Source organism: Equus quagga, chromosome 1, assembly GCF_021613505.1.
Source record: "Equus quagga isolate Etosha38 chromosome 1, UCLA_HA_Equagga_1.0, whole genome shotgun sequence".
In the NCBI taxonomy this organism is placed as follows: domain Eukaryota; kingdom Metazoa; phylum Chordata; class Mammalia; order Perissodactyla; family Equidae; genus Equus; species Equus quagga.
In genome coordinates this window covers 128,610,503-128,638,146 of record NC_060267.1, presented here as the reverse complement: position 1 = coordinate 128,638,146, position 27,644 = coordinate 128,610,503, and the positions used below count along the sequence as shown (strand labels likewise).

The following is a 27,644-nucleotide window of genomic DNA, read 5'->3' as shown; positions in this document are numbered from 1 at the left end:
AACCAGAGTAGAACCACTTACAGATGCTTCAGGAATCCGTTTTAACTTTTCCCCTAAGATTTCCTTTAGGGAGGTTTTGCTTGTTGAAGCTGGCACTTGTTGGGCTGGTGGGTCCTTTGCTTTGATAATGGGAGCTGGAGTTTTCCGAGAGGATTCACTCCTTCTTCCAGTGGGAGAAAGGCACGGTGTAGGCACCAAACTCTTTTGAAAGTCGTTTCTATCTATCTGCTTTGCCAAGGAAGTCTGGCTTTCTGACGCTCCTGCTTCTGGGGAGGCACTTTTTAGATAGCCTTTACTTGTCCACCTTGCAGCCTTCCTCAGCACGCTCTCTAACGTTAACTGAGTTAACCCTGAAGGACTAGTTGTTGGGCTCGAAGAACCCTGCACACTGTGGTGACCCTACATAGGGGAACAAAGTGAAAATAATTTTGAGCCAAAACTTTTGGTAATAAGTAATTGAGTACAATTTCTTAATAAGTTCATATATTTTCTGAATAAAGCAAAAAGTATATATATATATAAATATATTATAGATACATATATTTTACTTTATTCTGCAATAAAAATATGAGAAACTAAAACCAGCAATGCAAATTGGTATAAATCATTTGCTAAGATGCCCTGTTATGCGGTATCTGGTCAGGGTAAGGCATATTTTTTACCTCTGAGTAACAAGAGAACATTTAAAAAATGCTTATATATATTCATTCCAAAGAATGTCTAAAAGAAGAGGATCCTAAGAAGTTACCTAAAACATCTAAGAATTGTATACTCTGACTTCCTAATAAGCTAACTTCACGGGAAGAGAAAGAATTAGAATTTATGGTATTTAGCTTATTTAAGCAGGGAAATGCTACTCTAGAAACAAGAGGGTGTATCAAAGTATTTTTGCCTTATATTATTGTAGGGCAGTTTTTTTGTTCAAGAGCGACAGACAATAGAATATGTTTTGCGAAATATTTTTCGTACATAAAATTTCAATTATAGAAAGTATTTTTTTTACCAGATATGAAAGTCATTAAGTACAATTATTTGAAAAGCTGAAAGTGAAAACTAGAAGCATTTTACAAGTGTGTAGTTCTGGGATTATCCCTAGGAAAGCAAAAGTTTAAATTTTTAATATCTGAGAAAGAAGAAATTGCAAACATAAAATCAATGGCCATGAAAGTAAACAGTGGAAATGAGAAATATAGCACTATTTCAGTTGGTAGATTTTTCTGCTATTGAATAATAAATTTAAAGAAAAAAACTAATGTGATCATTGCTTATACTTGCCATGGTAAATTTTCCCAATTTGACTCACCTATTTAAATATATAATAAATAAATGGATGTTAAAATGGTGAACTTAGAACAGAAAAAAATCCAATAAAAGCAGAGTACATTTTAAAGACATTATTTGATGTCTGACAATGTATATCTTACATTCAGTGGCAGTAAGCTATTCCCCGACCCTTCCATTTATAGTCCCACAGAACCAAACATCCAGTTGTTTCCAAAGTTTGGCATTTTTAAACAAAATAACTGAGTGACTGACTAAACTGTCCAGTTTCTTCCTGAATGTTTGGTCATCATACACACCCAACACACTGACCACTATCTAGGGTGAAATTTCCCTTTCAGTAGACGTGAAGTATGTGTAAAGGTGAGAGAGCCTGCTCTAGGCTGGGCACAGGACAAGAGAGGAATTTATCAAACCTTTTAAGTAGAAGGGACCTATCTGTCTGGGTGTCTTTCATTGTTCTGCCTCTCATCCTTTCTTCTTCATCATACCTAGGGTTAGGCATTGCTCTAGGTACTGCAGATGTGGTAATAGACCAGAACATAATGCCTGCCAGCCTGGGACTTTATCCTGAAGGCAATAAGGAGTCATTGAGTGATTTGACTCACGGGAATGCCACAATGGCACAGAATAGAAGGCATGGGTGTGAGTTTGTATGGAGAGTTTGTAGGGTATGTGGAGTGTTTCTGGAGATAGTAGAAAGGGAGGCCAATTAGAAGCCTACTAGATTATTATTAGAAATGCTGAAATGGCTGTGTTAAGGCAATGGTGGTGATGACAGAGAGGCCGGGCTGAGTTGAGAGTTCTGTGGAAGGCAGAGTACGTTGTACTTAGTGACCCTGGAAAGCTCCTACATGGAGTCTGAGGGCCCCAATCCCGTCATGTTATGATTTTTCCTTCTTGTGGGAAGTAGTTGGGATTAGCAGACAACTGGGCTCTCAAGAAATGTACACTCAGGTCTTAGAACCTCTCCGAAGTTCTAACTCGCCTAATTATAGTAAAAAATGAGAACTGTGAAGTGTTTAAGGATCTTTTATCAACATTTCTTCTTGGTACTCATTCTCAGCCTAAATTTTCTTTGTCTATGCTGGCTTGATTTCTGATACATATATTTCTTTATAAATGATTTTTATAAATGAAAAATTAATGAAATTTCTTTTTCAGAGTCCCAGGTAGGATAAAGAAAAGATGGTGATTGGGTGTCAATCCATAGGCCCTTACTTTATTTCCAACTGAAAAAATAAGAAGGGTGAGACTATTTCTGCCCTTGTAACAGTTTGGCATGGTCTCAGCGGCAGGCACTGGGCAATTTTCTTTGCTGTACACCACTTACTGAGTGCATTTGTCCCTCACCACCCTTCTGGGAACCCTGAGGATGAGCATATTGTTGAAGAAACCTGCCTACGGGCAGAAAACTGGAAAGAGTGCCAGAGATCTAAAAAATGCCGGTGATCTAAATTACTAGAGAATGGAGTGGTGACTGTTGCAATTTTGGTTTCGTAGAGACAAAAAAAGAATAAAAGTTTAGTCTTGTCTAGAGAAGGTAAACAGAGAATAGAGCAAACATCCCCCACGTCTTAGTTCTAAGAAGGTACTGGTGGAACTAGGATGGATTTCTTTTTAATTCAGTCTGGCTGCTAGACAGTGCTCTTTTTCTCCAGCTTTTTTTTTTTTTTAATTCCAATTTTCTTTCCTATTATTGTTATATACGAGTGACAGTGGGATTTCTGTGACCAAAAGACTCTCTACTCATTCATTTCCATCACATTTTCAAAATAAAAACCAAAAATGTGTACTGTGGATTTAAAACAGATTAGCCCTAAAAATAGATTTAAATCGAAAAGGTATAATTTGATTCTTTAGGCCAGAGTCTCTGGATCACTTTGGGATTACATTTTGTATATTACATAGGCAGAAATTTAGAAGCTTTTGCAATAAACATTAATTCAATAAATATTTATGAAGCTCCTGCCATGTGTAAGGCATTTTCTAGGCATTACATAAGATACACAGGTAAGAACAAAGTGGACATTGCCCTCAAGAGGCATAAAGGCATAAAGGAGAGAGATAGATACTTGCAAGAGTAATAATTTCATAAGGTAGAAGGTAGCAAATGTCATTTAAAAAGTTTCAGATGTGCTATTATGAGAACTGAGGAACGCACAGAAAGCCAGATGTTTGTTATAGCATTTAAAATCACTAAAAATCAATCCATTTGACAGGAAGTCTATTTTTTCCACCTGTGGGTGGGTCAGAGTACAGCCTTTTCTTCCTTCTAGTAGTTTACAAAGGCGTAAAATATTCCTTTTTGCTTGGCATGAGTAGTGATTATATATACACAAATATTCATGAGTATGTATATGGACATTCATCTCACATTTTTCCTAAGATATACTCTGTTTTGGAGATGGGCTGAGAAGTAAACAGATTTAGTTATGTTCCCTGGTGAGCATTCTCTTGGTTGAATCGCATTTCCAAGGAAATAAATTTCTATGCTATTTTAAATACTATATGGAAAGGACAAGTAACTGGAAAGCCGCACAGGGCACAAAAGGCTTGCTTACCTTGGCTGTCCCAGAACCACTAATTCTGGTTTATCCCAGATTCTGAAAGGTGGATTAGGATAAATGAGAAAGGCAAGATGATATATCAATATTTTGACTTAAGTTGGGTCAGTTTCTCTTTTAGAGAGGAAATAAATGGAGAATAAAAAATAGTATAGTATTTATTATGAGTGGTGCGTTGGTAAAACCCTAGTCCTTTCTTTAGTAATGGTTTTCCTTCACTAAAATAAATGATATAGGTATAGATGATGTTTATTGATCTCACATATGTAACTCATTTAGGTTCACCATGCTTTTGGATTAATTTTTTTCTATATAACATATACATTTCTTATATGCATAAGAAGTTAGCTTACAAAGATCTGATTGAAAAATAACCACTTTTTTCCCTTTGGTTTATGATTTAGCTACTGAAAACCTGTACAGCAATTCGATATAATTTGTCAGAGTAGTAAAGAAATTGTCATGCCATTTTCACATTCCAATAATCTGTTCATCTGTTTCTCAGAAGAACAAATACAAAATGCTTTTGATTTAACTTAATATATTTTTTTAAAGTCTCAAATCTCTTGAACCGTTTGTCTTCTCGGCTCAGAAACATTTGTTTGTTAAATATTCAATCACGCCCCAGTGCCAGGAACATCAATAGAGTTTGCCTGATTAACTGTAGCACAGCATATGTACGCTGAAGATGAGAATGATTTCCCCAAGGAGCCAGCACTTCCTCTGTTGAACTACATTCTTAAAAGGACATGCAGATGGGCATTTGGACAATAATTTCTGGATGTGCAAAATGGATTGCTCTTGCTGAGTTATAATTTTAAAAAGATAATTTTAATGACTCTTGAGGGCCACCTACTTGGAGCAGATGGGACCCAAGCTCTTTGTTATCACAACTTTAATGTTGAGTGAGTCAGGAGAGAATTCTTTTTTAGCCTTTGTAAAAGTGGATGAACATATTTATTAATATTTCAATTTATTTTTTAATTCAGTCCACTGTGAAAAATGTCTTATATAACATTCTTAAAAGTTCTGTAACAAAACACATCTGCTTTATGCCAAACACACTTTTGATGGCAGTTTTGAATTTGTGATCGAGATCGAGTCAGCAGGAGTTTTTACTTTTGCCCAATATTTTAGCGACTAAATGTGTGAACTAACAGCACCTTTTAGCTGGACAACAACACTAGCAGACAATAGGGATGATGTAGGTATATACTTCTGTTGTCAACTCAAGAGCACAGTTATTTGGACAAACATAGCTAAAGACATTAGTCATAACAGAATAAAAAAATAATTTCTTCTTTGATAATAACAAGATTGACCATTCAAATGTATCTTAAATGTCTTTACTAACAATCATCACCAAGAAGTATTTCTTCTTCTACTTCTTCAATTTTATAAGCAACCATTGAAGTAAACAGTTCTCTCTAACCTGCAGCATACTTGATATTAAAAGCGGTTGGGCAAATTATTTTTGTAAGCATTTTTACCGGGAGCCAATGATGTTTCAGAGACGAATCACAGTAGAAGTTACAGGGACTGTGTGGGATGGGCAAGCATCGTCAGGTGAATATTTGGGGAAAATGAAGCTCCTTTAATTGTTCAAGACAAAAACATTTTTCTATAAATTAGACTTCATGTCCTTTTAAATGATAACAGTTTAAAGATTTCTTGTGAAAACTCCTATCCACAACCAAATATTTACCTGCAAGATGTTTATCTTTTAGCAAAAGTGGAAGAATGTTATTCTAAGCAGGCAAGAATTTTATAAGCTTCTTTAACTGCCTATAACAATGAAGAGCCAAGTCACAAGAACTAAGGGGCCTGTGACTCTTCCAGAGAAGAACAGACTTCAAAAGATAATAATAAAGATACGTAGTGTGAACAGCTTAAACGAATTACTCACACAAAATAAATACTAAATTTGCCTGGAAGGTTTAGAGAGTAAGTTATGTTGTAATTCATAACATATAGGAATAAAAATGCAAAGCAATATATTCAAAATAGAGTCCTTACATTTTTTTCTCAACACACAACTTGACATTTAAAAGTTTTTCAATGCTACACATAAGCAGAAGGAGCCTTATGTGGAATAAATACCCTTTCTGTTGTGTGTTTGTAAGTGTGTGTGAGAAAGTAATTCAAAATCATTAGTCAAGTATGTAGGGGTGAGTGGCTTATGGTGTAACCCAGAAATATATGCCATCAGGAAAAAAATGAAATGAAATAGCTTAACTATTATGTGCTAAAAACCACCTTGAAAGCCACAATATCAGGAAAGCTGAGAGAAAGTACTAAAATGGTCATTTTAATTTGTTGTTTGTAAATTTGTCCCCGATAAACCTCCACAGAGTTAGATAGAGAGAAGATCTGGAAGTTTCCTAACTAATTTGAACACTACAGGTAGTCAGTCCACATAGTTCATGTCAAAATATGCATAATTTTTGGCTCAAATGTTCCAATTTGGACTGTTATACAAGACAAATTACCTGGCCTTGTAAATATCTACTTTAGTATGTGATACACAGCCAGAGTTTGGGAGAAAAATGACAGCATTTCTAGATGAAAAATAAATTAGGGGAGTAATAAAATATTAATATAAAGCTAACTATTTCAAGTTGCAAACTAGGTGTATATACTTGAAGCCATGTTGAGAACAATGGCATAAAATACAAAATAGAGATTATAATAGTAACATGCTCTTTTTCCTTTCAAATGTTGCAACAGTGTGAAAGCCACTCTGTTTTAATAGCTTTCCTAAAATAATTCATTTTAATGGTAGTCTTGATTTTGCAGCTCACCACAAAAATATTTCCATTGTGCGCTTTTCAAAGAAGAACAACTTCAAAATTAATTGAGTATCAGGAATATTAGTATATATGGCTGCCTAGGGAATAAAATACATAGTAAAGCAAAGATAAAGATAAGAGCATATGCAAAAAAAAATCATACTTTTGAGGCTCTTACATTAATTAAGATCTCAGATGTGAATTAATTATTAGGAACTTAAATTACAAAGACAATGTATCACTGAAAGCTTATTTTAATTAGACTTTACCATTGTATGTGTACTTTTCCTTTAACTATGATCATAACATGATTTGATTTTGCCTAGTTTAAGTCCTGAACACATCTAATTTCCCTTTTAAAAATACTCAATGGTCTAACACCAAATAAAGTCTTTTAACTACAAGTTATAAACTTCAAGCATAACAAGTAATGCAATTATTACTCATTCATCTACCATTATTTACAACATGACATTATGTTTTCCTTAAGTATAAATGTTACTCTAAGGATATAATATTCTAAAAGAATGCAAGTAATAATAAGGATGCCTAAAACAACTAAAGAGATTTTTCTTCAAAGCATATATGTAAATAAACATTTTAAATATGTAATCCAATTTCCCATTGGTTTATACAAATAATAAACAGGAGAAGTAATCCTACAGGAAAAGAACTTACAAAATACCCCCAAACAAACCAATTTGATAAAGGATCATTACAAATTCTAGAACTTGTTTAGTCTGACTTTTTTGTCGGTCATATTTTTGTATTTTAGTTTGTATCTTGTTTTTGCCTCTAACAGCAACCCCCAAAGTTTGCATAATATGGCTAGGTTTCTGTCCCTCTTTCTGGCTGCCATTCTTAGCAGGCTCCAACTACATGTGGGCCAGGGCAGGTATTTGCAATGAGATGGTCCCACTACAGACTCCAGCCATATGCTACTAGTCATTGTGATGGTCACGGAACAGGGGTGACCAGATAGCTATGCCAGTCAGAGCTTGGGAAATGCATCATAAATTTATTTTCAACTTCACGTAGTTGGCAATAAGTATATGTCTGCATAATACACGTTGAAGGATGCCAGAAGTAGAGTAGCAAAAGAAAGTACATAAAATAACAAATTAAAATATTCACAAGTAGTATTCATCATTTTCCCATGAAGCTTTATTGCTTCTTCTCAAAGCTGATCTTTCATATAGATGGATGAGGTAAGTCCCTCACGTGGTGTCATTTAAAGGGCAGTTTCCCTATAATACTTCCCTCAAAGTTTTTCAGAGAACTACCATTTTGCACCTGCCATGAAATTTCCATCATTACAGTAATTCTTTTGGGTTAGGTAAGAAGGATGGTGCTGTGAATATGGGAAGGGGATGGGTCTATCCCATTATTCAAGTGCTATGAATTAATTTGTCAGATTAGCCAACTAATACTGTAGAGAAATTGATGACTGGGATGGAGGCAAGACCAGATGCTGAAGACAGATGTCCATTTTACAGTTTTTACAGCTTAATGTTATTGAGGGTAAACGGGACAAAGACGTCCACAGCAACATTTAAAATGCTGGCATCAAATGTACTATTTATGCAATAAAAGGTTTGTAGTAGGTTTATGTTTGGCATGACTAATTGCTTCATCACACTCAGAAGCAAGGAAATTATGGAAGAAGGATCTCCCCATGCACTTTGCTAGAGAAACTCATTAAAAGTTGCAAAAAACCATAATTACTGCCTGAACAATCTCACCATATTCTCGACTGGCTCTGAAGTTAGAAGCTATGGACTTAATCTACATCCCACTGTCCAAAGGGGATTCTTGATCAGTTATAGTTATTAAAAAATATTTACTTGTAAGCATACACAAAAAGTTTTTCTAATTATTTCTATAACTTCTACATAGAAATGATTTCTATAATTTTACTAAGCCATAACTTGACTGTAAATCTGCTTTTAAAATAAGTTTTTGTAGAAAATAAAATGCCCATCATTAAAGAATAAAGCTAAAGAAATTTCACAAACTCATTTCATATGAGGAAAAAAGAGTTATCATAATGTATTAAGTTTTAAACAAATGTTTCAGAACTATATTCAGTTTGACTTTTAATAATCTTTTAAAAACTTTTTATGAATTTACTAATTTATAAGATATATTAGTAGTCTAAATCATTGCAAACAGAAAACCTCCTGTAAGGCAAGTCCCAGCACTAATCCATGATTCATTATCTAAACTTTAATTGGCACAACTCTTGAAATTCTGGGACCATATGGAAAATAATGAGTCCTAATAGGTCTAAGGTGAAAAGATGGCAGGGGAGCAAGGAAGCCAGAAAACCGTCAATTCAGAATGCTTAGCAACTGCTACACTATTTCCCCAGAGGTCTAGAACAATGTGTTCTCAATGTTTTACTGGTCTTGCTATCGTACAACTAAACTGCATATTACTTCTCATTCTGTGAGACAAAGATTAAAATGAAAAAACAAAAACAAACCAAAAACTAGTTTCCGTAATTAAAAATGAAATTGGCTGACTGTTAATAAAAAAAAGGCAGCGATTTAGAGTTACCATAACAACCTGAGGCAACTGTTGACTGACATTGCAATCTGCTGCATTTTTATAAATAGCAGTTGATTTCCCCTCTTTCATTTCAACTAGGTTTAGTGCTTACTGATGCTAATGGAACAATTGTGCTTTAAAACGACTTCACTCATCAAGCAGTGTACCTCTTCGCTGCTATCACCGCCATAAAAATCCTCTTCCAACTGGGTGTCACTCCTTGTTACACTGGCATCCTCTTTCAGATCCAAAATAAACGAGCACCCTTCTGGGGACATATTCTGAGTCTTTCCATGAGGTGCTGATCGTGGTCTTGATGAAAAAGTGAAAATGTCCTTTGGAATAATCTGGATTTCCGCTGCTTGTTGGTCATGTTCACTTTCCTTGCTAGCTTCTCGCCACAGGTGTGAAGTCTGGCAGGAGTCATCATCCAGAAGTAAACATTGTCTGCTGTATGCCAAATGGGCAATGTGATCATCATTTTCAGGAAATATCCACTCATCTGATATGTGGAAAAGACGATAAAAATTAGATTAGTGTTCCATAAGTATTATTGCAGGCAGGTAGTTAGATTAAAATTTCTTGCTGTTGAAACAGGGATTTATCAAATAATGCAAAAGCTAAGGAAGGTAATTTATCCACCACCTTGTACCCTGCTAAACATTTAAGCCATAGACCAGTGCCTGTAGCTGTGGGCAACTCATTTGCTCTTCCTCTCCAACGGAGTTGAAACACTGGCCAGGAAATTTTTGAGTCTGAAATAATTATCACTTATCTTGTAGCAAGTTCTTTATAGCACAGCCTCATTAATTTGATACTCAAGAGGGGAAAAATCTTCCAAATTTAAAAGGGTTTGAGTTATTAGTATCTTCTTTTAACAGAGGACAGGAGGAGGACAGAATGCTTAACAAATACTGGACAAGCTTCTCTAAACAAAATATCTGGGCATTTTTCGGATTATAAATCATAGAGGAATGGAAACCATGAAAAGGCTACAGTCTTTTTCTCTCCATTTTACTGACTGAAACAGGACAATTCACAGACTAAACTGAGTAGGCTTTTCAAGTAAAAGTGAATCCACAGAAATATTTGTTAATGTGACTGGTGAATTCTACTGGTGAAAAAGACCTCTACCTTAATTTTAGGAGAGAATGTTTCAATATGAAAATTTTTTTGCATTATTTATTTTCTTTAAAAATACTGTCTACTCCCATTGAGATACAATTTTATCAAAACTTTTGAAAATTTTAATCTTTTATTCAACATTGAGATAGATAACTATGATCCAGGCAAACTGGAAAGGACAAATCTTGATAATGAATATCATTAAAAGCATGCTTACTTTCTTCTTTAGAACGAAAGCAGGAAAAAGTTGAATATTTTCTCAACTTAGTCTATTTTTCTTGAAATTTACTTTTTTGCTGCATTATGTCAATGGAGAAAATCTTACAAGAATCTGTGTTCTGCAGAACCACAATGTAGACGTGTTAATTTTGCCCCTGACTCTTGAATCCTATTATATATTACTTTACAAGAAAAGTAACCGTGAGATATCTGAGATTTGCCAACTTGAAACTCTAAAGCCCATAATGCAAAAGCACAAGCAACAAACAAAAAGGCCTTTAATAAAGATAACATTGATGACACAAATAAAATTGTATTCATCACAATTGTATTCATCTGTTTTTTAACCTAAGACTATCATTATATAATACAACTTGCCTATAAAAAGGCAATAAATGTACGTTTCTTAGAGAAAATCTATTAGGGACAAGGCTTTCACATTTCCAGGGACAGAGTCTGTAGATAAACGGCCAATGGCAGACTGAATCGACTTCATCTGACCAACTTCACAGAGGATGTGGAGGGTCCTGAGTCAGTACAGCTGTAGGCAGGTGAAATGAATAGATTCACTGGGCTGTCCTCTTTCAGACAGCATCCTTTTGCATGGTGCTAAGCACATAACAAGTGTTCTATAAACACAGTAGGTACTTTAATAAATGTTGAAAAAGGTCACAAAAACCAATATGTTGCATTATGTACATGGATATGTAAAGAAAATTGGAGGAAAAGATACTGGGAATCTTCATCATGCAATTAAACAAAGTGTACGACCTATTGCCAAACATATTATTAACTGTCAAAAAGTCAAAGGAGTGTTTTTACACCAAATGAGCTCTAATTATCTCACTACCACATGCTTTTTTGGAATCTGTAGTTTTACCTCAAGTATTTCCATATCAATTGTAATGAACAATTTGGTGTGTTTTCTCAGGAAAATATGTAAATTACTGTGTAATCACAATATTGCAGCAAACAAGATAAATGCAAGAATGATCACCTAAACATCTAATTAGTTTTTCTACATAGTCAGATTTATGCTAGAGACACTAATTGCACCTAACATTTTAATGAAGGTTTCAACATTGCATAAATAAGACTGACAAACTACAAACAATTTTCATTTATTTTCCTTTTTCCCTTGCTCAAAAACAATTTGCCTTTGTAAAAGTACCACACACCTGCTATGCAAGATATGTTGACGGGTTCAACGCTCTACATTCCAACCATCTCTGTTACAAAGAGGACTGGAGAAACGCAACAAGAGATAATCTTTGGGGAGGATGACAATGTCATGTGAAAACTTCAAAGTTTTAAACTTTTATTCTGAACAGGACAACTGGTGCATTAAAAGTTGAAAATAAAAATACTCTTTCATCCATTAAAGTTTGACAGAAAATTGAGATTAAAAGGAGATTTACAAAAAAATGATAGATTTTAGCAAATGACTGCATCACGACTTTTCAAAATGACCGGGCTTGAAATGTTTAACATATTTATGTTTTATTAATTATTAACAATTATGGTATAATAAAGGTGCCAACCTGCTTGATCAGGACACTGGGGTGCCGGAGTGCTGGAGTTCAATGTCTCTGTCCTTTGTTGGGACACAGAGGTGAGGGCAGCTGTTGCTTTCTTGTCATTCCTGTTATTCCCTGGAGAACTGCCTTCATTGGAAGAAACATTTTCCACTATATTACTTCTTTTGATATTTATAAAAATTAATTTTTGAAGATTGGTATTAATAAGGCATACTTTTCTATATGATTATTGAAAAGTCAGTCAGAGGTGACAATATATATTATACGCAGTTTTCTTCTTTCTCAGTCGAATGTTTTAAGATGAACTCTGCTGCGTTTTTATAGAAGTTCACCTTAAAATCTCTTGATATTTGCATAGGGACAGTTTGCATTTAAGTTTTACAATAAGTGATAAAAGGAATTCCAAAACCCATATAATTTTTAAAGGGCTCTATATTTTTTCCTTTGGTTCCACACAAAATGAAGTGTGTTTTCTTTAAATTACAATTCTTACTGAACTTGACTCCTTTAAACCAGTTCTTTCCTTCAGCACCTTAAGAAAGTGACAACAGGCATTACTGCAGAATTAATTTTTCTATCTACTATTTTATAAAAATCACATGAAACTCAGCAAGCTGAATTTCGCCCTATCCAAGAACCCTACATTTTTGAGAAATTATGCTGACAGATGTGTGCATTATACACGGTAGGCTTGATTCAGGATAGACAAATGCATGTGTATACACATCTGTACATACATGCCTCAAGTCCAAAATTGAAAGGAATAGTTATAACAGCCACCTATATTGGTGTGATGCTTTACTGGTTGCAACGACTTGAAATTTTAATCCCCATTATATATCAGATGGCAAGGAGTCCAAAGGGAGAGAGAGCAAATGTGAAAACAATCTGAAAATGGCCCAATTTAAAAAGAGGAGACAAAAATGAAATATGAAAAATTATGAGTTAAGTTCAATTTTAGTAAAGTCTTCAGGCAGGAACTTCCTCTATCAAATTTGGGCAGTTTTAAAAAAACAATAATTTAAGCCTTTGAGAGTAGAAGGAGGAAGTCTTTTATTTCTGTGGTACTGTCTATTTAATCCAGCAAATCTCCGTGAGGGCTCTAGAGCAATTCTTTTGCAGAAAATTTGATTTCCATAATCCCTGTAGAACACACATTTATATTTTAAATGAATTGGTTCATAATCCTTTGAAATTTACAACCTGCAGAGAGAGATTCCATTGCTCTGAATAATATACAGATATAAGATAGCATTGAATTAGAGCCATACCACTGGGTGTCTCTGTCCTTTCTCTGCTGATGCTTTTTAACCGTAATCTTCTCCTGTTATTATTCTTATCTGTTGATGGTTCTTGAGGCGGATGTGGATGCATAACATGCAGATTGGCTGGTACATTTTCATATCAAAGAACAAAAAGCCAGAACAGAAAGTACTATATGGTTTGAAATAACTCAGTAAATATAATTATAGCTATAATGAGAATGTTCATGTATCATTTTGACATCATGTAAAGCTGTACCCAAAACACAATTTATTCCTTCATAGGAAATAGATGGTTATTCCTATTCCAATATTAGGATTGTATCAGGCTTTCAAAATTACTAATAGATTTTATTTATGTGATATAACTCTACAGAGAGCTACAAGTAATTTCCTTAATACAACATGCTATATTAAAAAATATAAAAAATGAAATTGACAGCCAATACAGAAGAATTATTTCTTCCCCTAAAAGAGGAAGTGTAGCTAAGTATGACTTAACGAGAGCTTAGAGAGTAGTTTCTAAAAGAATCCTGGAGAACTGAGATAAAACCTAAAGAATTCTCAAGTGTAATTTAATTCTGTGATAAGAATAATAAAAATAATAATAGCAGTAATAAATATTTACTGAATGATTAATTTCTTGACACAATATGATGTGCTTGACTGATTATTCTCATTGAGTCCTCACAATGACCCTTTAAGGCAACTGTTATTTACTGCTTCTACTAGTGCCAGTAGTAATTACATCCTCATTTTACAGATGAGGAAACTGAGGCTCACAGGGTTTAAGAAACTTGAGCAAGGTCTCACAGATAGTTGTAGAGCCTGGACTGAATATCTATGTTATGTTATTCATTTCCTTTGCTCAGTTTTATACTCCATGGGAGATACAGTCTGGAATAGTGATCATTAATTTCTAAATCAGATAAAACGAACCCAAATGCCCCCCCTTTTAACTCTCACAAAAGTCAGACCAGTAAGAGTGGAAAAACTGACAGGGATTGGTAAGCTTTGGGTTCTGGTTTCAATTCCTTGCAGTGATTACAAACTGCAAATCACTTTTTCTCTCAGTCTTGAACTCTCAATCTATAAAACGGGACAAAGTCTTCTCTTCACCAACAGGGTTGTTTTTGTATTAATGAGGGAAAACAAAGAGCACTTTACAAATGGAAGAGATTAATTAAAAAATAAAATTAAGAAAACTTAAAAAGTACATGGAGTTTCCAAAAGATAGTGATAATAGGATGCTCTATTATTTCCTCACTGGTCATCATCAAGTAAAAGCACAGAGTACCATAGCAATTTGAAATAATGGAATAAATAGAACAATAGGTTACAGAAGATTATGTATGTATGAGAATTCTAAACATATTTCAATATCCACCACTCTTTTCATATTTAAATGATACTTATCTGAACTTAAGATCTAGTCAAGAATATCACTTTGGATTTATCTTAACAAGAACATTTCTCACCATTTTCACTAGCTATCAATCCTTATGCATGATTCTTACCATGAATAGGCACAGTCTGTTTTATTTGACGAATATTTTCCTTATCTCCTTGCTCCTCAGACTCAGATACCAGCAAGGTTGACATTTCTCTACTGTTAACACAATTCTCTCTCATAGACTGTCGGCAAGATTGGTTATTTTTGGAACCAACAGATCTTATTGTCTATAAAGAAAAGAAATCAATCTGTACATTTCAAAATATAGGAGTTGCATTTATTTCCTGAAGACTCTACATAAAAGAAATAATATTTAGGCAAATAAACAGTGAGAAAAAAAAAAAAACTAGAGGAAATGAGATGGTTAAAAATTTGGTGGAGAGGGAAATTATGGTAGAAAATTAGAAAGAAATGGAAGGAGAAATATAATGTGAGATAAAATAGAAGACAAGCAAGTCTCTTAGACACATAAATTAAAATGTGCTTATTTGCAACACTCCATCTTTAGTACGTAGAAGTTGAACTGAAAATCACTGTGTATGTCAGAAATTCAGAGGAAATTAAAAATAAAAATATAACATTTGAGAGTCTGTTCATTGTAAGGTATCTGGTGATGATCCAACTTCTTTTTGAAGGAGACCACAAAATGTGCTCATATATATTTGCCTTTAAGTTTGTGAACATATTTAATGAAAAGAATGCTCAAAAATGTTAATTGTGTTGACATGACAAAAAGGAAACAGTTTTGAAGTCTTTGAAAATCCAGAATTTCTGTTCTAAATTTACTCACGCCTTCTGCTTTTGGCATGTGGTCCCTCTCCGTCTTTTACTTCCCCCTGCACTGGGAAAAAACTCTTCCTTTCCCATGCCACTCATGCTTAGATAAGCTGTTCAAAGCTTGCTCCTACCTCACTGGACAGCCTCATGTTATTTCTTCTGCCAGAGAGTGGAGGTGGTCCAAGAACTTTGGATCCAAAGGCGATATGACAAACATCTTGATTTTTACCGTTCCGCACACTGCCTGTTCCTCTGTTAATGAACTGATCTGTTTTGTTAAAGGAAGGTAATAATAGTCCATTAATGGGTGTAACGATAAACACCATGTTGCAATATTTCTGAAAGTACAATCCAGGTGTCGTATGATCCAAATCTTCCCCTCCCCTCACAGGGCACTTATTAAAAATGTAGACACTGGGGCCCAACATCAGATCTATCAGATCTGTAGAACCAGAGTTTGTGGGGGGGTGGGGGCCGGGCAGCAGAATTCTATACTTTTAACAAGTTCACCTGAGTGGTTCTAATGCTCACTATCATTCCAGAACCACTACAAATGTTTTTCCTCAAAAAAAAAAGAGGAAAGAAAAGCTACTAAAAATACATCTTATTTTCTCATTAAGGAAATAATTTAAACAGAATTATTTAACTCAGTTGAACAAATATTTGATTGAGCACTCTCTTGGACATTTCCTAGAGGTCATCAGTGACACAAGCTAGATAAGACATGTTGCTTGCCCTCAAGGAGTCTGGAAGGAGGTGATAGTACAAGTAAACAGGTAACTATAACATAAGGCAGACCAGTGGAAGTGAAGAATACCTTGAATGACTGGTAAGATTTCAAGAATGAGAGGTAGGGTGGCCTAGGCAGAAGAAAGTGCCTGGATAAAGGTATGGAAGAGTGAAAGGGTAGGGTATGCTTAGGGAATAATGAAATTACCAATTTAGCTGGAATAGGCTAGGGTCACACTGAGAAAAAGCCTTAAGATGCTATAAAGCCTATTCTGAATTTGGTAGGCAACAGGAAATCCCTGAAGATTTGGGGGAGAAAGAGAACAAACTGGTATCACCTCCAGGATAAAGCAGGTGTGCTTGCCAACCCTTGTTTCCTTTTCCTTCTGGGTATACAGCTAAATTACATTTCTGAGCCTTTCCTGCAGTTATATGGGTCACGTGACTAAGTTCTGGTTAACAGAACATGAGAAGTGGAATGTGAGAAGTGTAAACCGCTTTCTGGCCCCAAAAACCTCCTGCATAATCCCCTATGCTCTCTCTTCCCTTATGTCTTGACAAGATGCAGGATATCCAGGGGAGGACCTTAAGGCCCCCTGAGGAGCCACTAAATGAAAGGAGCCTGGGTCTCTGAATGACCAAATGGAAGACTGCCCAAGGGACTCCTGACTAGACCAGGACTGTGGGGTTCTTTGTGACTGCAGGTAGGCTCCTCTGACTAAAATAGCAGGTGAGGGTGATGGCCCTTAACTCAAAACACTGCCCACAAGCTAGAAAGCCTTCTGCTGAGCCCCACTTACAAGACAGGACCAACTTGAACATTATGATGTTGGCCCTGAGTAAGTCCACATTTGTCCTATGGTCCTGAACATATGTGAGCCACTGGCCACTTCCTGTCTGACCTATTCCCCTGAAAAAATTCCTATAGTCAGCTAATTGGCCTCATGAGCCTCTGCTTTAGAGCTGTAATTCTCCATGTGGTAGAGTTGAAAACCACTCCTAGGCAAGAGTATGAGGACTACTGATTTTATTTTCAAACGTGGATTTTCCCAGAAACAAATAGCCACTGAGGATCCTGAAGGGCTGTATGGGAATTGGCATAGGCCTACATGGGAATTTTCAGTATCAGAATAGTAGCCTTTTTTTTACTTGCAGTCATGGCAAACATTCAGCTGTGGGCATATCTTTCTGTTCAAACATCTTACAGGGGCAACTTCCTTGATGTTTCTTCATATTCTTTATCTATATGCAAGTCTCTCCCCCAATCAATTTAAGTTTCTTTGAGTAGAAAGACTATTTATTTCATACTGCATGTACCCCCATCTGCTGAGCTCAGCATAGCACATGTAGACAATGGATAAATCTCACCAAAATTGTGGACAGTATCCAAGATTTAAAAGGAGGATTTTTTTGGAGGGGATGGAGTATTTAAAAAGTCACACTGACACAATCCAGCTATAACTCCAACAAAATGAGCATATTAACTAGTTCATAGCTATTTAAAAAATTAAACTTCCTAAATACCTTGAATTTCTTAGAGGAATCTCTTGCTTAGCAGCGGATATACAGTGACTACTAAGATATACCTAAATTTGATATGATATACTCCCCTAAATCACAGAAAATTAGATGTTATTCTATATTACATAAGAGGATCTACTACAGGATTTCCTTAAAGAGTACTCTATCACCGTATTTAAATTTAAATCTATTTTTAAAATATTACAAATTTTAGTAACACTTTTCCCCCAAAACAAAGTATACCAATACTCCATTATTTAGTATCTCTTTAATTGACAAATCTCTTTAAACTTGTTAGTACAATTAACACACACATCTTTTTAAAGCCTGTTTCACTGTAATAATTCTCTGTTTATAAACATACTAACTAACATAATTATCTCTATAAACCTGTATCATGCTATGTATCTAATACAATAGGGTCCTAATTAAAATGTACAATGAAAAATAATTTAGACCTTTAGTTTCTAATATAAAAGGTAGAAGAGACAAAGTTTCTATAATGAGGAAAATCTTAATAAAAGAAAACTACAAGCAGAAATGCATGCCTTTTGAATTCTAAATGGAACTCTTTTAAGAGCTGATATCAATGTGCATAATATAAGGTGAAAAATCAAGGTTAGATTAAAGTCATCCTCTAGGCATTTCGTTTTCTTGAGTTTGAGGAAAATGAACTTGGTGTAGGTCAGAGATGTTACCATTAATTATTTTGCTATTTTACTGAGGGGTACATGCCTTTGTAGTTAAATTATAAAACCTGAGGGTCTACTTTTAACTGTCTTTTAGAAAAATAAACATTCATTTTTGTCTCAAGATACAATGTTCTAATTATTATAGTTATTTAAGTTTGCAGGGTTTTCAAAGCTTAACCAGAAAAACCTGCTGAATTTTCAACTCTAATCATTGAGGGGTCATGCTCAAGACTTACATCTATTAGCTAACAATCAAATCAGAATTAAACCTGCTACCAGAATCCAGACTTTGAATTGGGTTAATTTTTATTTTATTATAGGTGCATTGTATAAAGAATGCCAAAAATACAAAAAAGGCTGATCTAGTAGAGCAATATTATTTTAGACAAGGTACTTAACCTTTCTAAGCCTCACTTTTCCTTCATAAGATTGAGATAATCATAGTGCTTCAGTTGTGGCATTTTTGTTAGATTCTATGAAACAATGCATGTAACATGCTAAGTATTGTGCTTAGTAGGGAGTAAATGCTTAGTTAATATGTTATTAGTATCTTTCATCTGGAATAGCATTTAACGCTTTACAAAGTCCATTCGCAATCATTTATCCCCTCATTCACTCATTCTTTCAGTAGTGACTGGGCACCTAGTCTGAGCAGCCACCACTCTAGACACCAAGTAAGACAGGGAAGGAGGTGGACACATCACTTCCTTCAAGGAGCTCACAGTTTCATGGGGTAGAGAGATATTAAAGTAAATAATTCAATAAATAACTACATGATTACAATTGTGATAAGAGCTATGAAGGAAAAGTGCAAAGGGTTATAAGTGTGTTTAATGGGGCTGGTATCTAGTCTTTGGGGTCTGGGAAATGACATTCAACTTGAGATCTAAAGGATGATGGATAACGATGATGCACGTATGATCTCTATGCAGTGTCCAATCACTTTGTGTGATATTATTTCATCTTCACAGATGAATAAACTGAGGCTCATGATATTTAGAGATCGATCCACACAAAGTAGGCAGGGGCAGAACCCAAGTGTCCCAAGGCCTCTTTGTGCCTTCTTTTCCCCATGCATAATGCTGTCCTTGGTGGGCCAGGAAGCCACCCAGGGGATTCTTCCCACAGCCACTCTTTATTTTCTGTGCAGTTTTGTGAAGCCATCTAACTAAAAACTTTTGTTTTGTTAACTGAAAAGTGGGTCTATTAATGATTATATAGATAAGTATCAGAACTTCATGAACACGGTAATTAATGTATTTGATGAAGAATAATGGGGTTTATGAGGAATCAAGTATAAAACGTAATACTGTAATATCCTTTTTCAGAGGGAATAAAGTGGGGGAGGAAGGGACAAACTGAAGTGGTTTCAATGCCAGGCAAGTAACACATATGTGACAGATACATGTAGTATGTAGGGGGAACTGTGGCTAATTTAAGAATGCATGTCTTGTGCAAAGTATCTTAATTAAAAACATTTTTTACACCAGTTGGAGGACTGTCAGTCTGTAAACCCTGGAAGCATGATGAAAAGACAAGTGGCTAGGTAAATGTCTAAAGAAGGAAAGGCCCTAGGTGATTAAAATAGGTCTTCAACTTTTGCAAATAATTAAAGCCAGTTCTTAGCCTTATCTCATTAACAAAAAGTTTAAGACGTTTTCGAAAGGCAATAAGCTAGTATTAAAAACTAAAATTAGAATCTCTCTTTCTCCTCTGAACTCAAGCAGAACCTCAGACAATGTAAAAATACCATCTCTGTGTAAAGTTAGGATATGATAACAAGATAAAAAGTAATAAAGCACAAGATATTACTTTTCTTCACAAATTCTTAATTTATTAAAATTTGTAATTAGCCTAGTTTTTATTCTTTACTATTAATGAATAAAGAAACCTTTTTAGGGAAACAATTTTATCTCAAGAAAACTTTCCATTTTGAATAAAGAGTACAGCTTATATATAATTATAATACAGGCCTTGTAGATAATTTCCATCATTTGGGCCTGGAAATAGGACAGTTTCCTGTAACATGAGAAAGCTTTCCAGAAGATAATCCTTAAAACTAGTAGTGAGAAACTGCCTAATGGGAGTCAGTACTTAAGAATGCATCTCCAAGGGGCCGGCCCCGTGGTGCAGTGGTTAAGTGTGCACGTTCCCCTTCGGTGGCCTGGGGTTCACTGGTTCGGATCCTGGGTTCGGACATGACACTGCTTGGCAAGCCATGCTGTGGTAGGTGTCCCACATATAAAGTAGAGGAAGATGGACACAGATGTTAGCTCAGGGTCAGTCTTCCTCAGCAAAAAGAGGAGGATTGGCAGCAGATGTTAGCTCAGGGCTGATCTTCCACAAAAAAAACACATAAAATACAATAAAAAAAAAACCCAAAGGCTTAATATCCATAATATATAAAGAACTCACACAACTCAACAACAAAAAAATCAAACAACCCGATCAAAAAATGGGCAGGACACATGAACAGACATTTCTCCAAAGAATATACACGGATGGCCAATAGGCACATGAAAAGATGTTCATCATTGCTGATCATCAGGGAAATGCAAAACAAAACTACACTAAGATATCACCTTACACCCATTAGAATGAGAAAAATATCTAAAACTAATAGTAACAAATGTTGGAGAGGTTGTGGAGAAAAAGGAGCCCTTATACACTGCTGGTGGGAATGCAAACTGCTGCAGCCACTATGGAAAAGGGTATGGAGCTTCCTCAAAAAATTAAAAATAGAACTACCATACGACCCAGCTATCCCACTACTGGGTATCTACCCAAAGAGCTTGAAGTCAGCAATTCCAAAAGTCCTATGCACCCCAATTGCATTATTATTTGCATTATTGCATTATCATTGCAGCATTATTTACAACAGCCAAGATGTGGAAGCAACCTAAGTACCCATCAACAGATGAATGGATAAAGAAGATGTGGTATATATATATATATATATATATATATATATATATATATATATACACACACACACACAATGGAATACTACTCACCCGTAAAAAAGAACAAAATCGTCCCATTTGCAACAACATGGATGGACCTTGAGGGAATTATGTTAAGTGAAATAAGCCAGATAGAGAAGGACAATCTCTGTATGACTCCACTCATATGAGGAATTTAAAAATGTAGACAAAGAGAACAGATTAGTGGCTACCAGGGGAAAGATGGAGTGGGGGGTGGGCACAAAGGGTAAAGGGGTGAACCTACAACACGACTGACAAACAATAATGTACAACTGAAATTTCACAAGATTGTAACCTATCATTAACTCAATAAAAAGTAAAAAAAAAAAAAAAGAATGCATCTCTGAAACCAGACTGCCTGGTCACATCCCAGCTCTACTACTCACTAATTACTTTATCTCTGTGAGCCTCAGTTTCCTCATCTACAAAATGGTGATTATGATGGTTTCTGCATAAAAATGTGTGTGAGAGGATTAAATGGGATAAACTATGTGTGATGGTTAATTTTATCTATCACCTTGCCTGGGCCACAGGGTGCCCAGATTAAACATTATTATTAACATTTGAATTGGTAGACTGAGTAAAGCAGATCACCCTTCCCAATGTAGGTGGGCATCATCCAACCCAGTGAGGGTCTGAACAGAACAAAAAGGTGGAGGAAGGGAGAATTTGAGCTCTCCCTGCTTGACTCCTTGTCCTGGGACACTGGTCTTCCGCTGCCCTCAGACTTGAACTTTTACCATCAGCTCTCCTGATTCTCAGCCCTTTGGATTTGGACAAGAACTCTATCATTGGTCCTCCTGGCTCTCCAGCTTGCTGACTGCAGATCCTGGGACTTCTCAGTCTCCATAATTGCAAGAGCCAATTCCTTATAATAAGTCCCTCTCTCTCTCCATATATACTTATATAAACCTATATATACATATTTATATATATACTGCATAGGGGTATGTGTGTGTGTATACATATATATGTTCTTCTCTGGAGAATCCTAATACACTATGTAAAGGGTTTAGTGCTTAGAATACAGTAAAAACTCTCTAAATGTTAGTTATCATGATGATGATGATGATTTGTTGCTTCGTATACTTACCTGCTCAAACTATTTGGCTAGTATTTCACTCACTCATTCAATCACTTAATCAACAAATATTTCCTGAGTTCCTGATAAATGTTAAGCTGGCTTCTAGGCATACAACAATAAACAGGACCCCTGCAGTTTTGAAGCTCACATTCCAGTGTGGGAGACAGCAATAAGCAAACATTTAAGTCAACAAGAAAATATCAGGAAATGATAAGCGCTGTGATGAAAACAAAAACAGAGTGAGGTTACAGAGAGCGTGTCTTGGGGGTTACTGGAGATCACTGATGATTATAGCCCCATGTTCACCACTAGTGAAAACGTATGTGGGCATAATTCAGACTGATATATTATAGATTATCATATATGTATTTCCCTATTATACCATAAACCAACAAGTTTAATATTTACCTATACACTTAAAAATTTTATTTTGCCAATAATTTTAGATTTTCTTCCCATTATATATTTTAAATTCAAATATTGACATTAAAGAGAGAAATATATTTTAATTTTATAGCAATTCTTTGATTTTTTCCCAAAGACAGAAAGGTATACAGAAGAAACTAGAAACATCTCATAACTGCTCTAACATAACACATCTGTTGACATAATAAATCATGAATATATTTAGAAGACTAAAATTCTCTAATAGAGGAAGATATGATAGGCAAAGTAAAAGTCTTATCTTCCTGTCCCTGTCTCTACTAGTCCCTGTTCCTAAAGGTAATTATTAAGTTTCTTGTGTTTCCTTAAAAAAAAAAGTATGCCTACATCAGCATCCCTAGGTAACTACCTTTTTTTATTTACATCAAGGAGCTCATATGGAAACAGTATTCTAAGCATCCATTTTTCACTTGACTGACATAGCTTTGAGACCTTTCTAGACCATCAGAGGCAGATCAGGTGATCCGTACAGCTGCAGACCCAGGATCTGATTGTGTGGATATGTCATCAATTCCCTATTATGCACAAGTAGTTTGTCTCTAGGTTTTTGTTATTATAATCAAGGCTTGGAAAAGCAAAGGTTGGAATGAGTCGATCCTGGAAAAAAAGCATAATTATCTAACTGATTAAACATTTTTCATATTTAAAATTATGTTTTATATCTTAAACTTTTTTCAATATTTGGCAGAAATATCACAGAAAAATTAAAACTCACTTTATAAAGGATTTCTGCCATCTTTGCTGTAACACATTTCAGAGATACTGATCAATATCCATATCAAATTCCTTTCACATTTAAAAAAATTCTTAAGGAAGGAATGTGATGTTGTGTCAATTTTTACTAAAGATGGGGAAAGAAGATACATAATCCAAACGTAGGAGAGATAGCTGAGTTTACTTTGAATTATTATCAGACACTGGAACCAGAAATTATGGCATCTCTCTCTCTTTTTTTTTTCTGGCGAGGAAGATTGGCCTTGAGCTAACATCTGTAGCCAATCTTCCTCGTTTTGCTTGAGGAAGAGTGGCCCTGAGCTAACATCTGTGCAAATCTTCCACTATTTTGTGCATGGGATGCCGCCACAGCAAGGCCTGATGAGTGGTGTGTAAGTCTGTGCCTGGGATACGAACCCATGAACCCTGGGCTGCTGAAGCGCAGCATGAAAACTTAACCACTACGCCACTGGGCTGGTCCCCAGCTGTGGTATCTCTTTAACAAGCAATCTTAAGGCAAGGCTTATCAAAAGTCTGAGTCTAGAAAAGAAGAAATTAAAGAGTGTCCTGTTTTTTCCTGAAATCAGAATCTAACTCCTTTTTCTTTTAGGTTCTACTTTATGGTAGATTTTCTTGCTTGGTTTGGATTTTGCCTTTGTAATGTGTAACCCAAAGGAGAAATTCTAGTAAGGATCTCACCAATGCCAATTACAGTAGGATGATTATTTCAGGATTTTGCTAGATGCATTAATTTACCTGTTTGCAACTGTGCCAGGAGACAGGGATGTCAGTTTCTTCTTATTTAAAAAGGAGTAAAAATCCACTAAGACTGTTGCTGGGGACAGCAGAACACTTGGGGAAACTGCTTCCTAATTTTTAAGTAAATCACTCGTTTAGATTTGTGCTGAGTGGACCACTGCATCTTGTCATTAGTAGCTGAATGCTCAACCTCAATAACCAGACCTGATTCTCCGGTTCAATTAAACTGAGGTCCCATTAATGAAAATAAGATCATCAGATCCTACAGTTCTCTGCAGACCAACAGTCATTAGCTAATGTGCACTGGGAATTCACAAAGTGAACAGTGCACAAAAGTGAACAGACTGAATGTGTGGGAACACTGGCTCTTGGGAAACACAATTATTTTATTAATTTCATTAAATGCTGTTGATCATGTTACATGATATTCAATAAAATGCACTCTGAAACAATCAGAAGTTTCAAGGTTTCCTTTTTCACATAGGTGAACACACTAGAAAGCATCCATAGGAAGCAGCTACTTCTTTCTGCAGCAGCTTCACTGAGATCTCTCAATATGTACATTTATAACAAAATATCACAATTTACATGAGTACTGTACAGCCAACTACAAAAGCGCACAGTCATTTTCTCATGCAATTCAAATCTCATCATGGGGAGTCCACTTTTTAGAAAGACACAGAAAGAAATAGTTCAAATGAGGAAATATCTCCTGGCTTTTCCATGATTAAAAAGTCTGCCCTAGGGGGGCTGGCCCAGTGGCCGAGTGGTTAAGTTCGCGTGCTCCGCTGCAGGCGGCCCAGTGTTTCGTTGGTTCAAATCCTGGGCGCGGACATGGCACTGCTCATCAGACCACGCTGAGGCAGCGTCCCACATGCCACAACTAGACGAACCCACAACGAAGAATACACAACTATGTACCGGGGGGCTTTGGGGAGAAAATGGAAAAAATAAAAAAATCTTTAAAAAAAAAAAAAAAAAAGTCTGTCCTAGGCCACTACTCATTAGCTACGCCTTTCAAATAAAGTGTCTTACACAAAGAACAATAATTAGTATTATAGTCATTCGTAGTAAGTTTCAAAGCCCACAAATGTCAAAATTAGCAACTGAAAAGTATTTGTAGAAAGAGAAACACAAAATTCAATGTATTTCATGCAATCTTTGCTCCCACACATGTGCAATGAGATTTACTTAAGAGGAACAATCATAAATACTGTGGTTACAAATGAATATAAATATAACTGGATTTCACAGGGAAGAAGAAACACACTATTAGATGGTGATTATTAATTTTCTGTATATATGACTCAAGTTGACTATTATGTATTGACACTCCACTTATGGAATCTGCAAAATATATACTAATATCCTCTTATATAACTTGGGATCAAATATGGCCTATGAAAAAGTTTCTGCTTAATTATAGTATTGAATTAATAATGCAATTAATATTTATTCAAATTCCTCTTTAATCTCAGGCATTATAAGTGTCCTTGAACTTTAAAAACAAGAAGACACTTAAAATATCTAGATATAACTTGCACTTTCACTCACAGACATAATTAATTCTTAAAACATTAAGCCAGAGAGATAGGAGAAAAAAGAGCATTTATAATTGCAAAGAGTTATCTGATAGGCTTTACAGCTTAGTCATTTCTTTTACTGAAATCTATCATAGCCTATTAGATACAGATACAGTCTTTGGTTATTGAAAACACTCTTAATCATTTCATTCTGTGGCAAATCTTCCATTAAGACTGAATTGTGACCTGAGGTGTTTACAGTGGCTGGGTAGTGAGATCTTTTTCATCCTTTTACGTATTTTCTAAAAGTTCTTTAATGAACATAGATTGTATATATTCTCTCTCTCTCTGTCTAATGATAGTGTATATAATAAATACACAAATTTCCATTTGCGCCCTCATTGCTATCAAAAAGTCCTTCCTAAAGTTGACAATTGTGGAAGCAGATGACGGGAGATGGGGGCTCATTATACATTCTCTCTACTGTTCTCTAAATTTGAAAATTTCATAATAAAGGGTTTAAAAATGTAGTGACTATTTACACATAGCCCTCTGCCAAGGTTTATACTGAAAAAATTACAAAATAGATCCTAATTCTCTAGGAATATACAATTTAGGACATGTCATGGGGATTGATACGTAGAAAATACACCCAGAATAAATGAAGAGAAGACAAATGTAGAGAGTAAAACTGAGTCCACTTTTGCAACTCCTTCATTTCATCATGGTTATCTCCTTTCTCCTGTTTTTACTTTGACCTCTCTCCAACTCTGACCACTCTTTCTTCCCCATGTGTTATCTGAGAATCAACAAGTCCTGCCAGTTTTCCCCTGCAGTTTCTCTCAGGGTCATCACTTTCCACTTTCACAGCCACTTGTCATTTTATGCCTAAACTGCTGCAGACATCTGAGTTAGAATCTTTAATCTCTAGTCTCACTTGACTTAAAAATTCATCTTGAATCCTGATGTCAAATACAACTTCTTAAAAAAGCAGTTATCTTTCCTCTACTTGAGGAACATGAGGCATACTCTTCCCATATCATTCCAACACAGCCATTCTGCCTACTCAGGCCATTCCTCTTATTAAACCCTCAGTAAACTCATCCATGCATTACATGGGTCCTTGTCTTTGCTCAGTCTTCTGCACCATCTTCCATAAAGCTTATATTTATTATAAATACTTATACAAGTATTTATTGAATACTTTCAAGATCTACTCCTTCCTCCATCAGTGCCCTGCATTTCCTCTTCCTCTGAATTACTTCAGTATTTATGAGTATCATCTGAACCACCTGACCTTTGTGGGGATACGTCATTCAGTGGTTCTCAACGTTGGCCGCTCATTAGAATTGCTGGAGGGGTTAAAAAAAAGTCCATCCCAGGCCAATTAAATCAGAAGTGAAGCAAAGCCATTAAAAAAAAAATTTTTTTAATGTCAGTTATTTTTAAAATGTCCCAGGTGATTCTAACATACCAGAGGTTGAGAACCACACATCTAAATAATATTAGGTTTCTTCATTTGTAAGTACTATTCATTCATTTGGTCAATAACTATGGCTGTCTATTACAGAGGTAGAAAACTGGCAGCCCTGGCATGCTTTGTTTGGCCCATAGAGAGTATTCTCAAAGAATT

At 35.5% G+C, this 27,644-nt stretch overlaps 1 protein-coding gene across 6 annotated transcripts in view; it reads right to left on the bottom strand.

The window, feature by feature from the left end:
- The window catches only part of CFAP20DC (CFAP20 domain containing), a 234,197-nt gene that overhangs the window by 81,166 nt on the left and 125,387 nt on the right, over window positions 1-27,644 (bottom strand). For 4 of the 6 annotated variants that reach the window (XM_046638094.1, XM_046638102.1, XM_046638117.1 and 1 more), the window contains 6 exons: window positions 15,693-15,829; window positions 14,849-15,011; window positions 13,341-13,457; window positions 12,073-12,195; window positions 9,355-9,689; window positions 22-399 (listed from right to left, as the gene is read on the bottom strand). In XM_046638094.1, coding sequence (XP_046494050.1) covers window positions 22-399; window positions 9,355-9,689; window positions 12,073-12,195; window positions 13,341-13,457; window positions 14,849-15,011; window positions 15,693-15,829 — 1,253 coding nt within the window. The remainder of the gene's footprint in view (window positions 1-21; window positions 400-9,354; window positions 9,690-12,072; window positions 12,196-13,340; window positions 13,458-14,848; window positions 15,012-15,692; window positions 15,830-27,644) is intronic. The other 2 variants (XM_046638134.1, XM_046638109.1) reach the window with 2 other exon arrangements.